The sequence below is a fragment of the Eurypyga helias genome, unplaced genomic scaffold (assembly GCF_000690775.1).
Source record: "Eurypyga helias isolate BGI_N326 unplaced genomic scaffold, ASM69077v1 scaffold1733, whole genome shotgun sequence".
In the NCBI taxonomy this organism is placed as follows: Eukaryota; Metazoa; Chordata; class Aves; order Eurypygiformes; family Eurypygidae; genus Eurypyga; species Eurypyga helias.
In genome coordinates, this window is record NW_010239000.1 from 1 (window position 1) to 15,974 (window position 15,974).

The 15,974-nt window shown below is 45.9% G+C and overlaps 1 protein-coding gene across 2 annotated transcripts; it reads right to left on the bottom strand.

Moving 5' to 3' along the window:
- Window positions 1-1,088: 1,088 nt before the first annotated feature.
- RAB6A (RAB6A, member RAS oncogene family) lies at window positions 1,089-15,236 on the bottom strand. Of its 2 annotated transcripts, none has more exons than XM_010147985.1 (7): window positions 15,183-15,236; window positions 13,417-13,470; window positions 7,474-7,579; window positions 7,095-7,206; window positions 3,916-4,009; window positions 2,095-2,161; window positions 1,089-1,599 (listed from the first exon to the last, which is right to left on the bottom strand). In XM_010147985.1, exons 1-7 carry the CDS (start codon window positions 15,210-15,212, stop codon window positions 1,535-1,537), a joined length of 528 nt encoding a protein of 175 aa, XP_010146287.1. In that variant the 5' UTR covers window positions 15,213-15,236; the 3' UTR covers window positions 1,089-1,534. The 2 variants fall into 2 exon arrangements, with proteins under 2 accessions (XP_010146287.1, XP_010146288.1); XM_010147986.1 differs by lacking the exons at window positions 3,916-4,009; window positions 7,474-7,579 and adding exons at window positions 4,464-4,557; window positions 11,184-11,289 and having other exon boundaries at window positions 1,179-1,599; window positions 15,183-15,233.
- Between the last annotated feature and the right edge of the window lie 738 nt (window positions 15,237-15,974).

The following is a 15,974-nucleotide window of genomic DNA, read 5'->3' on the forward strand; positions in this document are numbered from 1 at the left end:
ACCCACGGGCATCCTGGCAAAGGCTGCTGCCCCAACCTGTCCCTCTCCTGCCCACTAGCATCCTCCCTGTCAGCGTGACATGGGCCGGGTGACGCAGAAAACAGTAGATGGCTTACTCCGTGTGATGGATTTGTTCTCCTCTCTGTCAACAGGCAAACCTATCGACTTCTGGTTAGGACAGATGGGCAAACCCCTCACCCAGGCTCTGAAAAGCTCTATGAACATCATTAGAAACCAGGGCAGGGTGAAGAGGAAAGATTTCCCAACCTCCAATGTTGAGAAGCGACACACAAAAAACCCACAGTCCTCCATTCCTCTACCCAGCTCTGACAATAAACCCCTGCCACTGCTCATCTCAGTTTTGGCAATGTTGCAGATGAAAACCACCCCAGAAGTGAAAACGCCGCCAGCCCCATCCCCCAGGTGTCTACGACAAAGGCAGAAGCAGCTACGTATGATTTTATCAAGCAGCAACCCAGGTGCGAGAGCAGAAAGCTATCACAGGTCTTCAACCTGCTCCAGCTCTCCTGCTCCGCTTGAAGAGGCTCGCAGCCTGCAAGATGAGGAACAGGAGAAGAGAGGCTTGGAAAAGAGCCTGAACAGCATCCATGACTCTCAGGGCAGGTACTGCCCCTCCGTAGGGCTGGATTTCGGGTAACTGCTTTCCCTTGCTGACAGACAGGGCCCAGGTCTCTACAAACCACCTGAGGACCTCTCCCCACCCAGCCTCGCACTGCAGAGCCTCTGCGCCCTCTTCCTTCCCCAATCTGACAGCCAGCACTCAGCGCGCGCGTTCCGGCTGGGGAGAGTCTGCGGCGCATCTCTGCTACACAAACGTGAGCAACAAGGCCAAAGCTATCAGAGTTTGGGGGTCTTCCAGTGCTGCGTGTAACACGAGGGGCAAAATGCAGAAGTCATGAGCAAGAGTTAGCCAAGATCATCCACAAAAAGGAGAAACTGAGGAGTTAGTATTGTGTGTGCCCTGCAGGAAGCAAAAGCCTAGAAACAGGTAACCTGTAGTGTCTAAAAAGGCAAGGCCAAGTCAAACTGACCGGTTTAAAAGGAGCAGCCTTTCACCAGAGGAGGTGGGGATGCAGGACAGGGCTGGAGCGGATGGGGAACTGGTTAGGATGCGGTAAGGAAGGTGGAAAGCCCACCCCCAAGCTTGACTTTTTGTCTTCCCTAACTTGGTGGCTTTTCCATTGCATTCACAAGATAGATCTGAGCAGACGGGCTCAAAGTGAGGAAGAGGGGGAGAAGGGGAAGAAGAGGGAGAGTGTAAAGGGCACCACAGTGCCAAAAGTGCAACAACATAAAAAAATAAAACAAAAGACAGGACACTCATTCTGCACTCAGGACTCATACCATGCAGTAAGAGGGGCGGCCGGGGCTGCTCCCCACCAGTAAACAGGGAGTTCGCTCGCTTAGAAGATTGGTTTCTCAGCCCACAAAGTAGGGTTGCCTAGCCAATGAGCGGTGATGTTCTTCAGTGAGACTGGCCGGTTGGGGAATTTGCTGCTACCGAACGGGCCTGTTAGCAGGAGCACCCGCTCTCCGTTACTGGCTGCTCGGGAGGTTTCTCTAGTTTGATGTCAATCACTGCGGGAGACAAGTTAAGGAAATCACTCAGTTCAAGAGAAAACAAGAAGGAAAGAACAGAGAGGGATCTGTAACCGAAAAGGCTGTTAGCTGTCCCTGCTTGGTAAGGGCAGGTGTTTCAGCAGAACATGCCCTGACTGAACAGGATGGACTCGGCGTGTCAAGACCATTTAGAGGATGGAGCCCAATTGGACAGGTCTCTGCACAGGACAGCCCTGTGCAGAAAGAGGAAAGTATTATGGTATTTTAAAACCATGCAAACTTTATCCTAAGCTTCCGTGGAGGAAGCAAAACTTGGGGTTATATACAGACCACACACAGGGTCCTCAGTTTACACCCTCAGGTAAGCACCGCGCTAGACTGTGGCTGTTTCCACCCTCCCTCTGCAAAACCCCGGTAAGGCCCATCCCCACAACGTGCCGAAAGTCAGTAAAGCCCAACCTAAAAGATAATTGTTAAGGACAGGAAATGTTACTGATGAGAAAGCAAGGATACTGTCTTCTTTGCTCTTCTCTGGTGTGCTGTCCATCCCAGGTAAGGCAGCAGCCACACGACGGAAAAGCTGAAAAGTAGCAACAGGAAGGTGAAGGCTTGTCAGAAAAACCCCACATGTGTTAAAAAAATTACTGTTTTACAGCAGATCTTAGAGTGTGAACTGTACAAACTTGTTATGTGGGTACTTGAGCAAACAAAGCAATTAACAAACGCCACGAGAATTTTACCTAGGAAATTGAACAGATTTTAGTAAAGAAGTTATTCAATACCTCCAAACCAGTTTTTATTTTACCTGTTTCTACTGGAAGAGAACATGGAATTAATTAGTAACAGTTCTTCCAGGGACTCATAGAACAATTCCCTCCTGCCCTCAGTAAGCACGTCACCCTCTCCAGCCTGAAGTGCTTCGGCACGCAGCAGCGTTGCGGCGCGCAAGGCAGGATCAGCAACCTCGCAAGAGACCAAAGGCTTAAAAAGTCTGGAGTAACTGAGTTTTGCAGCCCACCCTTTCAGTTCAGGCCTGCTGCAAGACAGCCATTTCTCAGCAGAACAGCTGGCTCAGGTGAGCTGCGTTTAAGCTATCAAGGGTGTGCTAGGGCTGGGAAGGACTATCCTGTCCCCACAAAAACTGAAAAATTAGGCAAACCCACGTTCCAAGTCAATGCTCTAGCTCCTCCTGCTGACAGGAATGCAGCAGCTAACACAACGCAGGCACTGCCAGGCAGGCCGGTGAAGCGCCTGCATAAACAGCTAGAGGGATCATCAGCTAATTATCTTTTCTTTCCTCACTGTAGCCTGGCAGGGAGCTCATCCACACCTCCAAGTTGCATTACTTGGAAAATCAAGCCACTGAGGCACCAGCAAGGTGCTGCTGTTAGCAACCTTGCAGTCACAGAAGTTCTCCCTGCCAGGCAAACGAGGCAGCAGTAAGTTAGAACAAAGGCTAAAGCAGATTCAACCCAGAACAGCCAAAAGAAAGAAACCTGCAGTCTCCAGACCCCAGCATGAGGTTCTCAACCAGCTGCTGTGCAGCTAACTGGTGTGTTTCCCAGCTGACACCAAAAGCACCTGTGCTCCCTGAAGACCCCCCGGCCTTAGGGCTGCCTTACTCCAAGTTCTGTCATGCTGCAGAACGATTCCTGAACTAACGAGTGGGATCACAAGCTTACAGCAAGAGGCAACGGGCATAAACTGAACCAAGAAATTCTGTTTAACCTCACACTTTTCTGTTACATTTATTTTTACTGTACGGAGAGTCAAACCCTGTGACAGGTTGCCTGGAGAGACAGAGTTTCTATCCTTTGAGCTATTCAAAACACAGCTGGAGTCAGTTCTGGGCAGCCTGCTCTGAGCATGGGGGTTGGACTAGATGATTTCCAGAGATCCCTTCCAAGCTCAACCTTTCTAAAATTTTCCTCTGCGGCTTGCAAACAGAAGCGGGAACTTCTGCTCCAGTGCATCAGCCTAAGCAATTATCCTAACTGATGTCAACACTGGTTTTGGAAAACAGCGCACTAGCTGCTGACAAAGAGAATGCCCAAAGTTATGTTTGGCTGGCAGCACGAAGTAGTGCCATTCTGATCCCTCAGCACACTCCGGTTGTAGGTTCTCCTTTCTTTCGAGGTACATTTGCTTACCTTTACCAGGGAAGGAGCTTCCACTAGATAAAAGAGTAGCGATCGCTGGGCAAGAAGCATTCTGGGGGTTGACATCAAACAATACACACAAACACCTGATGGAACATGAACCCCAAGCAGAAGCATACACATACACAGCAGTACAGTACAGATCTCCTGTCTTTAGATCAGAGCATTGATCTACCTGTTTCACATTGTATCCAGTCTTTGCGCTGGTCTCGATAAACATCACATTCAGCTCTTTGGCTCTCTGTTCACCTTCTTCTGTAGTGATTTGCCTAAAGATGCAAAGAGAAGCAGAGAGAAAGGAAGAACAGACAGGACGAGTTAGAGATGTCTGTGATGGAGACGCTCAGTGGGGGGCCACTTTCCCACCCCTTACAAGGCCCATAGTCCACCAAGAGAGACCTCAGGGACTCTGAGCCTTTCAGACCCTCAGGGCCTCCAGAACACCCTGGCTTTCAACTGTTAATAACAGATGCTCAGCACAGGATGAAGTTCGTGCAGTACACGTGAGCCTCATTCACAGCATTCTCAAGGGAAGGAAGAATCCCCGTACGCTGCACCTGGTACAAAAAGCAGTTTGCCTACAGTCAGCAGAAGGGAATGGCGTGAGGTCACAGAAAGGTTTCAGAAAAGCTCCAACAGCAAGTACAGCGCAACAGCAAGTGCTAGACTGCTGCATGCGAGCAAACACCTGCAGTCGCATCTCTGATCACACCCTGTACATACCTGTTCCACATTATATCCTGCTTTAGCACTGCTTTCAATATACATCACATTCAGTTCTTGGGCTTTTCTCTCACCCTCCTCTACAGAAACCTGTCTACAGCAACGAGAACAAATCACAGGAAAGAAAAACCAAACAAAAGAAAAATAGCCCAAAAGAGATAAAAAGAAAACTGCAGGGGGAAAAAAACCAAAAACAAACAACAAAAAAAAAAAAAAACCAGCCACCAACTGAAGTGACATTACCAGGAAAGAGAAACTTAACAGGCTGCATCAAATCAGAACAGTGCTATTTTTACTTCAGCTTTTTGGCCTCAGAGCTTAACTTGCATCATCCCTCGTTTTTTACCGTGGGATGAATGGCTTCCAATATGCTGTATTCTCTTCTGAAAAACGTGACCGAGCTCAGACTGATACTGTGGCTTTGCCCAGCCCTCAAAGGCCCAGTATTGCAGCCCAACACAAATCTAACCAGGGCAGCTTCTTTTACTGATAGCTGGACAAACACAGTGATTTCAAATTCCAGCCTAGGCCAGGGCTACCGTGACATTAAACGTCAAAAAGAAGAATTTCTAGTGCTACATGAACTACAACTGTAGTTATGTTCCAAACAATATTCTGGTATTTTTAATTCTTACGGCAGTGCTGGGCCACACTGTACTTCTCTTATGTACTACCAGGAAATAATCCAAGGCAGAAATTATCCCATTGGGTTTTCTCAGTTCCACATGAAATTACGTTTTGATAGAAATTAAAAAGCCTCAAATCTAAATGCCAGGTTATTCAGTTAGGGAGCTGCAGTTATTTCTAGCTCCCAGAAGGCCATAAGTGATACTAAGCGGTCAACATCCAGAGCTGGCTCAAGTAGAACATCTCGGATTTTGCTCAGTTGCTTCTGTAAGCTGATTTCAGAGACCAGACTGCTCTGAGGTCTTGCCTCCTGGAACTCTTAATCCATGTCAGCCATACACATTTTTATCGTATTTCTGAAACCCTGAGCACTGATTTTTACAAATATTTCCCAAGTGCAAGGCATGGGATAATTAGAATGGCCTCCCATTCTAAGTGGGAAAAGCCAAATAGTTGTCAAGACTAAGGGGGTGGCACAGGGGACGCAGGACACATCTGAGTACCACCAGTACAAAGCCCACACGGCACCTAGCTTGAGCCTAACTTTATCCTTGTCCTCACCGACTCAAAGCACTTGTCAGTGTTAGCATTGTCCATGCTTTTCCCGCCAGGCATGACAATCTGAAAACTAACAGCATGACTTGTACGGGGACAGAAGGCAAAAAGCACCTCCTGACACCACACTGCACAGCCAGGGATGGTGGCTGCTGTCCCCTACCAGCACCTGGACAACACCAACTCCACCAAAGCACATCACAATACGTTCTGAAGCTCTATATACGCTGCAGGAGCGAGTGCAGAATTTAATGAGAGTCAGATCCCTATTGGGCCCATCATCCCAAGAAACAGGAGTAAACACGGAGTTCAGGTAACAATGCAATGTCTTCCTGGGAAAACATTAACAATCCCCCTGTAAGGCTTTTCAAGCTGTTCTCTTTTGATCACAAGTGTCTCATGAACAGCCAAAGGGTAGTTTGATTTTATAAGACCCCATTTTGCTGTTAAGACCCATGTGTTTCCCAGTTTGGCTTTTCTGAGATGCCTTCTTTTGCATCAGATAAAAATTCCCCATCACATCCTGTGACATACAACGCAGGTGTTTCAGAGCACCTGGTGTATGTGAAGATGTTCAAGTATTGGGTATGTAAGCAATTCAGTGGCTTGTTCCATCTTCCCTTCACCAGCTACTGCTGACACTAACCATTAAACTTACATCCTTCCCTCTACACCGTTTCTGATGTCCTCATAAATAATGAAAGCGTCTGAAAACATTAAACAAGATTCTTGCTAAATCAACAATCAAGAGAAGAATTTGAAAGAGAACTGCAAAAGCACAAGCCTGTGGTCTTCTAAGCAGCTATCACATTGGTTATGTTGGTTGAAGTGGCACTGTAGGACTAAGTTTTTTAAAACCAAAATGCTTTATTGAAATGTCCCAAAACTTTAAGTCCACGTGATTTTAAGAGTGTAATTAACTTTTTACATCTTTTGCTAATCTAGTTCCCTTTCACTCATACATAACACAAACTGTGATGCTGTAGATGACACTAAAGCTCAGAGGGAAACCTCTTAGATTGATACCTTCACGCGGCATCGTGCAACAAGAAGAAACTCTACGAAGAACTTAGAGGTGCACATGCAGACTGAGTCACGTAAATTGGATTATTGAAAAAAAGGCAGATTTCCTTGATTTTGCAAGACACTTTCTTGGCTTTATATCAGCACAAGAAGAAAAATATACTATTGAGAAACGTGGCACTGAGATACCATGAGATACCATACCAACTGCAGTAAAACGAATTTTTTAGGTGGGTTTGTTTCAATCAATGATTTGTAAAACAGCAAAATGGAGTCACTTCGTGTATTCTGAAACCAGAAATCTGGATTTCGTGACAAGCTGTTTATGCTTCATTTAAAACCAACAATTGTTTTGAAGACACAGTAGCTAGCCAGTTCCTTGCTTTTACTGGGCAGGGCAGAAGGCTGCCAGCTGCCCTCCATTACCTCTTGTCTGCCAGGTCAGTTTTGTTCCCCACCAACATGATGATGACATCGCTTCCTCTCTCTGTCCGAACGTCATCAATCCACTTGGAGGTTTGCTGGAAAGAATTCAAGTCTGTAGGGAAGAATCAAATAGGAATGCTGAGGATAAAACTTCTTTTTAGGGAGGAAGAATGCCATGCTTGTACGCAGGTGCTTCTCCAAGTCTCCCCACACCACACATAACTGACCCATAAATTGTTTTCCCTCTCACACAGAAAAACAGGGAGGGGGAGAAACTGTTTCTAATGTTAAACATCTTTCTGCAGAACTTCTGGTCGTAACATATTAGTTCTGCTTACATGCAGCTTTTCAAATAATGAGACACCAAAGCATCACTCACTTGTAATGTCATAGACTACCACAGCAATAGTGGAGTCGCGGATGTAGCTGGGAATGAGACTGCGGAACCGCTCCTGGCCTGCTGTGTCCCAAAGCTGCAGCCGAACCTGCTGGTACCAGGCCAGGGAGAGCAGAGAGACAGAGAGCGAGAGAGAAAAGAAAGGAGGAAACTGTCCTTTAGAGAAAAGGCCATTTCTAGAATTCACTATATGCAGCTCCGTCTGAGAAGCTGACGTTGACCTTGTAATCTTGCCCCGAATAACCAAACACCACAGAAGTTGACTTTTCTGACTGTGGATAACACGCTTTATTTATTATTCATTTGCTTGCCTAGAGTTTCTGCTGTTCCCACAGAGCTCCAGGTTATGGCTACCACCTCAGTGCTGATAAAGGTAGCTAACCAGTAATACAGACCCGGGATCATGCATGGGGTCTCCTAACCTAGAGCATCTCAGATGAAAGCTTTCTGGGCAATGCCCTCGCCCCGGCACCAAGTAGTAAACCAGAACCCATTCTCCAGCATTGGGCACCCAGAAGATGGCAATGGGGATTTTCATGCAAGATTAAGGCAATTGATTGGTAACGTAAGTTCCAACAAAAACAAAAGCAAACCCTACACGCTGTAGGCTTCAGGTGACACAAAGGCCCTGGGTTCTCCCTTTCAGCTAAGCACGAGAGTCAGAAACAAGCACAAATGCTAGGAGAGGTACAGTTTGATCTCCAGACCCACAGCTATGCCCAAACACCAATTGACCCATTACATACGATAGCTCTAAGGCGTGGGACCTGCCTATTTGAAAGGGCAAATGATCAAAACATGCCCAAGTAGCACAGCGAATGCTGAACAAAATCTTTCCACAACTGGGAGCGATACCATTTCCTTCCAAGTCATTACCCACACAGCTAGCTGCACAAGCAGCGCTACGCTGCCAGGAAACAAGATTGCTCTTGGCATTCTCGTCAGGCACGAGTTTCACAGGAGGGCAGATACTGGTTCCCAGCTTAACGACATGAACTGGTGAGACGTGCTCACAAAACCACTTGTTCAGCAATGAGGGAGAGCAGCTGTTTAGGCACAAACAGCGGTTAACAAGGCAGCTTGTGGGAAAGTGGCTACAAGGGAGAAAGCCGTTTTGAAGGACCAATAATTGTCTTGTTTAAAAGAAAAACAGAAGCTTGACAGAACACGTCTGCAAAGTCTCCTGCTACAAGCAGATTCAAAACAACATCATATCTGCATCAGGGAATGTGCATCTGATGTCCCGGGACTTAAGGAAGATTAGGGCTTAGAGTCAAAGCACTTAGCTCATTCTTCATTTTGAAGGCAGCCTTGGTTACAACAGCAAAAGTCATGGCTCTTCACTACCCCAAGAAACTCCAGGTGACAAACTCCAAGCACCTGGACGATACTACACCAGGGCAGGAAGATCAAGCAGATAATGACAGCTTCAGGACTTCAAAACAAGCTTCCACATAGTCCCCAGACACTGCTGCTAGCTCTTGCTTCTGGACTTCAAAACAAGCTTCAAAACATAGTCCCCAGACACTGCTGCTACATCAGACTATTCACCAGAATGTTTGCCAAGGTGGTGATTCAAACTCTCCAACCTTTAGACCCACAGTCAGAGGAAGTACCACAGAACCGGGGAAGCACTGGCCCCCGTCATCTTGCTGTAGCAGAGGGTAACACTGTTTAAGGGAAGGCTTTCAGCTATACGCAGGTACCACGTGCAGGCACCCCCGAAATGGCTTAAGAACGTTAGCTGCAGTGCCCCTGTGGTGTCTTGTTTCTACAAGTCCAAGTTTGTACACGTTCATTTTGGAGGGGAAGAGGAAAATATGAATAATCCACTCAAACATGAGAGCATACTAATGACCCAACCGGCCTGGAAAGAGGAAAGGTCCTCAAGCAAGAGTTAACCCAGCCTCCCTCAAAAACAGGGCCCTTGTTCAGAAAGGGGCCCGAGTTGCAGCACTTTTTTTGACTTTTACCATGGATCCACAGGCCACTTGCATTTCAAGATGCCCAGGAGATCAATAATAACTAAGAATTTTTCTTTTTCTTCTCAGCTCGCCACACACTAGCTAACAGTTTCTCTCTACTGGCTCAGAGTAACTTGGCTGGCACTTAAGTACGTCCTATGGGATTGTCCCTATTTTACAGTACCATGACCAGCCTTAACTTATAGGAGACTATTTGAGGTTCCCAAATACCATTACCACTAAAGACAATGTATAGCCTTTCAGAACGTGTGTTTTCCTAATCCCACTAGTGCTCACCATCATCATGCCCTCAGAAGTACACCAGCACGTTCTTCTACTGCCAGAAGCAAGTTAAAAGCCTCTCAGTCACTAACAACAGAACAAGGAGCACTAACAAGAAAAATGAAATTACCACCAAGGAATGATGAGATCAGCTATCACTTAATTATTTCTGACATGCCTGGAAGCTACTATGAACAGCCTAGACTGTCATAAGATTTTTCCACCTGCTTGGATAAAGAGCATTCCGTACCTGTCACAACAGCAGGGAGCAAAGATGCCAGCCTATGCAGCCAGCCACGCCGTCTCACCTAGACCTGTTCCCACCGTAAGCCAGCGCCGGCACATCTCGGCACTCCCCAAACAGATCACTTTGGTTTTACATCACTTTGCACCAAACCAGAAATCCTCACAAAGTACTTAATTACCTGGTTTTCTCCTAGTCCTGTAGCTTATTTTCCCTCAATACGCAAGATAAATTGTAACAGAATTTAGTATTTGTTAAGCACTTCTGTTAACCGAAGCAAGACAAGCCCTTAGTCTGTAAAGCCTCACTATCATCTGAAGCTTCTGACAGAATAAAAGGTGGGCCAGAGGTTTTTCACCTGTGCTACATTCTGTGCCTAGACTTTGTTCACAGGGTGTTGGCTCACGGGTGTAAATCCTGTCCAGATATTTATGCTGATACAGTAGCTTAGCTGAAAGCCAGATTAAGTGGAATCAATAAAAAAGTTATAATGAAATAGTTGTATTAATATCTTCTTATTTTATACTAAAACATTCATGCCAAGAGTTACAGCTTTTCCCTCTAAGCTTGTTTATTCTTTAGAAATTACAGTAGTCAGAGCTCTTCTCCTTCAAAAGCTCTGTGGTTACCCTCACGAATCATCAGCTCACCTCCTCAGCGAAGCGGAATCTTGCATCCTCACACGTCGCTACACAGCTTTTAGTTAAGTGTGCGTTGTACTGTTTTACCTACTCTGACAGTATCCCTTTGCTTTGGCATCTGAAGACATTACTTGTATTACCCTTCTGGTTACCCAGAAAAGAAAAAAAAAATCTGAAGTTTAGAACAAAAAAACCCCCACAATTCTAAACCAGAAAATGCAAAAAGCTTTCCAAAGGCTACAAATCACCTTTCATTCTCCAACCAACACAGGCACACGAGAAGTCACAATCCCTATTCACCTACCTGCCAGTCCTCTGCGTATCCCTTCCATCCCGTGAGCAGAGCAGGGTTAAACAATTCCCCAGTTTCTGTAGCACGGGATGAAGATACCATTGGTGGTGGGGAAGGATGCTCAGCTATGCCCTCTCATCCCATGAAACACCTGCAGTCCTGGGGTGACGGGCTATCTTAGCACCTTTCGGATAACACCACCGCTTCCAGCGCATTAACGGTACGCGATAAAAGCAAGGTCCCTGCAGACACTCCGGCTCAATACCTACTTGTAACGTCAAAGACAATGACAGCCACAGCAGAGTCACGGATGTAGCTGGGAATGAGGCTGCGGAACCTCTCCTGGCCGGCTGTATCCCACAGCTGCAGCCTGATCTGGGAAGTGGAAAAGTGTAGGGGAAGAGGGAAGGGGGAAAACAGGAAAATGGAAAACAAAACCAAAACTCAAGTGAAATAAAAAGAACAAAATTGCAAGGCAAAAATAATGCAATAAAAGGAAAGTTAAAATGGAACAGAAACGTGAAAAGAGCCAACGACACTTCTAACTGCTTCCTCGCAGCAACCTCAGCCTAGCACAGAGAAACCTCCCTCCACAGACCCGTGAGGGACTCACACATACGAACACACTCTTCCGTTTAATCACAAACCCAAGATATCCCTAAAAAAAATACCTTCTCACACCATCTGCTAACGAGGGAAACAAGCATACCTACCTCAGCGCATCCTGCCGTGTCAGGACTCCGGCTACGATGGCCACGCAGCAGACCGCAGCCACAGCTGGCTGGATGCAGGGACTCCTAACCGTAAGGACTATGTCACTCAGCTACTGATGAGCCCACGGGAAGTCTGAGGTGGTGAAAAACGGTACTGGGGACAAGCCAGAATAGCAAACACCCTCTAGGCTGGCTTACCTTGTGCTAAAATCCAACAAGCCTGGGAAGGTATCAAGCCAGAAAAAGCAATGCTACTCAGTCTTTCAAGAATGAGGTTGTAGCTGTAACATGGAACTGTCAGCCTAACAGTTGGGATTGAGGATGCAGCTTCTCGTGGCCCCAGTTCACTTATGCCATAGCTCCCAGTGCCCTGGCAATGTGCTGGAACTGGCAAACTTACAGCTGCCCTCTGTGGGAGGCCACAGGAGGTGGTTTGAAGAACCCAGCTCCACAGACATTCGTCCCTTTTGCTGAGTAGTACATGCCACCCAGGCCATATTTAGAGCCGAGTGATCCAGCAGAGGTATAATTTCAGGATATATTATTTGGTAACAGGTCTATCAAATATCCCAAAGCATACAAACTTAAGTTAGAGGTTTAGCATTCTTCATTCAAAGCACAGCAGTCAAAGCCTACTGCAAAACAGAGCATTAGCCATACCAGAGAAATTATTTCAACGTCTGAATTTTCCTGGCTTGTGTGCATGTCCTTGTCCTTTCTCTTATCTACAATCAACACTTCTCTGTTATTTAAACAGGCTTTATGGGCTCTGTGAAACACTTACATAATCAAGAAAGCTAACAGTATACCCAGCATTGGAAAGAGAATGGTTTTTTTCTGGGTAGCAGGTCAGCAGGTGAGTGACACCCTGACCTACACAACCACAGCAAAGCAAGACTACGCTACGGAAAACAGCAGACAGGCATTCCAGCTTGCCTTCACAGATGTCAAGCAGCAATCCCAAGATCTTTTTCTTCATCTGCCAGTGCCAGCACCACTGAAAAACATTATCCAAGTACTTTCTCCCAAGCACAGATTAACCAAGGTCATTTCTAACAGCAAATCACTGGTAACATGGCAGAGAAGCACTCGGTAAACTCACCACACACACTGGGCTGAGACTTTCTCAGAAGCAACTGACCCAAAGCAACACAAAGGACTTTCATCACACCGCTGGCCCATTCCTCCCGCCAACAGTTTCAGACTTCTCAGCCAACAGTAGAACTAGCAAAACATGAACTAATGAAAAGACACATACTGAAAGACAGGATAGGGATGTGAAGGATCTCTTTATGCAAAAAAGGAATCTCATGCAAGCTAAATCCAAAATTGCTTTATTACAGTACGTCAGAACCGTGCTACAAAAGGAGCCTTTCTCTGAGGAGGAACTATGCCACCGCTGGTAACAATGAATGACTTGAAGACTTGGAAGTACCTGAGGTCTGCTCAGACCCATTTATACTGACAATCCCAGAGGCAGAGCTACAAATTCTGGGAGCAAACGATGCCCAAGGTACATGTAGTAGACAACCCACTGCCCGGGATACAGACATTAGCTTGCCCCAGTTTTGCATGAAAGATTTTGACTTTGTTCTGGAGGTATCAGATATTAACCAGGATCAGAAACAGGGGAGGGGGGCAGTGATTTGTTTCACCAAAAGCTGTCCCTCTGAAGGCTGCTGTGGGATTTCAGCAGCCACTGGGAGGAAGGGCCAGGCAAAACAGCAGGAACGACAACTGCTGCTCCCAGACTGCAGTCGCCACGCCATCACACAGCCGCCTCACTTACCGTGCGATCTTCAAGGTACATTGTTTTTGACAGGAAATCAATTCCAATGGTTGCCTGCAACGAAGAAAAGCATTTGTAACTGCAACTTGCCTGCCAGCCTCTGCAAATCAGACCTTTCTACACAAACTCTCAGACACGTTCACAAACTTATAATTAAGCTGTTGAAGTCATTTGCTTTCAATATAAGTGATGAAAACAAAGCAATCTGGGTATCTGCACCACCTCCGTTTCACATCATTCCTCCAACACTTTTCAGCTGCACAAGAACCTCCGACTCGGGATTTCAGCCTCAGACATTTGTGCTTCTTAACACGGATCCTATCTGAACTGGCATCTCCTTCTGGTCTACTGCAACTCAGTCTGGTAAGAATTATCTCAGAAATAACCAAAAGGTGGAGCAAATTACATCTATAAATTGCAGGCAACTGTGCTGAAAGCTAAAAAGCAATGTTTATTCAGGGCTTTCCATTTCAGAATGTACTTCCTTTCCAGTGACATTCAGAAGCTCCATTTCCCAGGCAGTTCTGTCTGTAAGTCTCCTTCCATTCACGCTGCCATTGCTGTAGAGCAATTCCAGCACAAAGACATTTAAAGTGATTTACTAAGTTCGACGCGCTCCCAGGCACTGAAATCAAGCAGATGTCCTAGCCCATCATAGCCCTGGGAAACAGGAGACACGCTCCCGGTGTAACAGATTTCAGTATTTTAGACATATTATCTCCACAGGCAGCATAAGGTGTTCTGGAAGGTCTCCATCAGAAGATGAACCATTTAACATTAGAAGAGACCAGAGCAGTCAGTTTCCGTGGGTTGTACTTATTTCTGGAGCCCTATTTTCTGCAGGCCGGACACAGCTTGGAACAACTACAATAAGCAGAGAAATCCATAACAGCACCTTACAAAAGTCAGTAAAAGAAGCACAGAAAGCACAAGAGGATCCAGTTCCAGTAAAAGACTTGTCCTCAAAAATACCCAAAACCAACCTTCTCTTCCTTTTCCAGCTTAAAATTACCCCAATCTAAACCAGTAACTCTTTCTGGCCTGAATTACAGAGAACACCATAGTCTCATCTTCCTTAAAGATACTTGGTATTCCCCTGAAATATCGCTAAGTGCTTTTGATACAACTAATGCTTCCTGAAATTTTTAGACCTCTTACACAGCTTCAGCTTTTCATCTGTAGCCTCTTCATCCCTACTCTGCTCTTACCGTGCAAAGATTTCCCTGGCTTTTTCTACCTATAGCCTTTTAGTTTGGAAAAAAACAGTCGTCATAAAGAAATTTGAGAGAGAGAATATACCATGATGACTTCTTGCACATCTATCTGTGCATTCTGGACTCAGATGCTAGAGACAAAGAAGCATCACAAGCATGTCCATATCTTACTCGTTCTCTCTGTTTCCCAAGACTTCCATATCCATTGTCAGGCATCCTGACCATCATCATCTCTGTCAGCCAACCCCATAAACCAATGTTTCTCCCCGTTTTCCTCAAGGCTGCTCACATATCCAGACAGGATCTAAACCTCGCTGCTTTTTTGTACACTGTAATTCCTGCCATTATACCAAATGATCAGACTTAATGGTGAAGTCTCATCTCCGTATCAAGTCACAATACAACCTTACACATACTTAACTGACATCTCATGGGGAAACGTGCTTACCCCTAACAGTTCTCACAGTCATACATTTCGATAGTGGGGAACAGATGTACCCATATATATGCATATAAAAACCCCAAACCAAAACAAAAAGGACCACCACATACCTGGTAAGTATTGTCAAAACTGTCATACATAAACCTGGTGATCAAAGAGGTCTTCCCAACTACAACAAAAGGGAAAAATTACTTTCAAGCAGCAGCAGAAAAAAAAAGAAAAACACTGCTTTGGGAGCGACATGCTGGTAGCAATGATCATCAGAATGAAGTCGCCAACGTAAGGATATTTCCCTGCTACACCCCCCTGCAAATAAACCAGCTAAGAAATTAATTCACAAAACAATAAAAGTATGTTAAGCCAAATTAATCTCAGTAGGTCAAAAATAAATCATGAAAACTTGGTCCTCAAACTAGGCATGTTGTGAGGCGCATGACAACAAGTTATTTGCTTGCTTTAAGCAAGCAATTCATCTGCCCTGTTAGTCATATTTTGCTACTTATGTAAGCACCGAGTCTTGGACTTACAAACACAAATTCCACCAAGATGCACAGTTCTGGGGCAGAGGAGGAGGTAAGCAGGAAGAGATCTAACAAGACCAATACAGCAAAGAATGCCGCGATTTTGAGAAAAAGATACCTCTCGACCACATATTATGAGGAAAAGAGTACAAAAGGGAGGCAACTTCCAGGTGAAACAAAAAATATGAAGACGTAAGGGAGGCAAAGGCCACGCCATGCCAACGGCACTGCCCTGCCATTTGTTGTCTCTCCGGTTTACGCCACACTCGCTGCGGACACGGCGAGAAGCACAACACACGGGGCGGAGCAGCACCTCGAGAGCCACCACCGCATCTCTCCCAGACGCCCGCCCGGCCCCGCCGAGCCCCGCGCCTCCCCGCA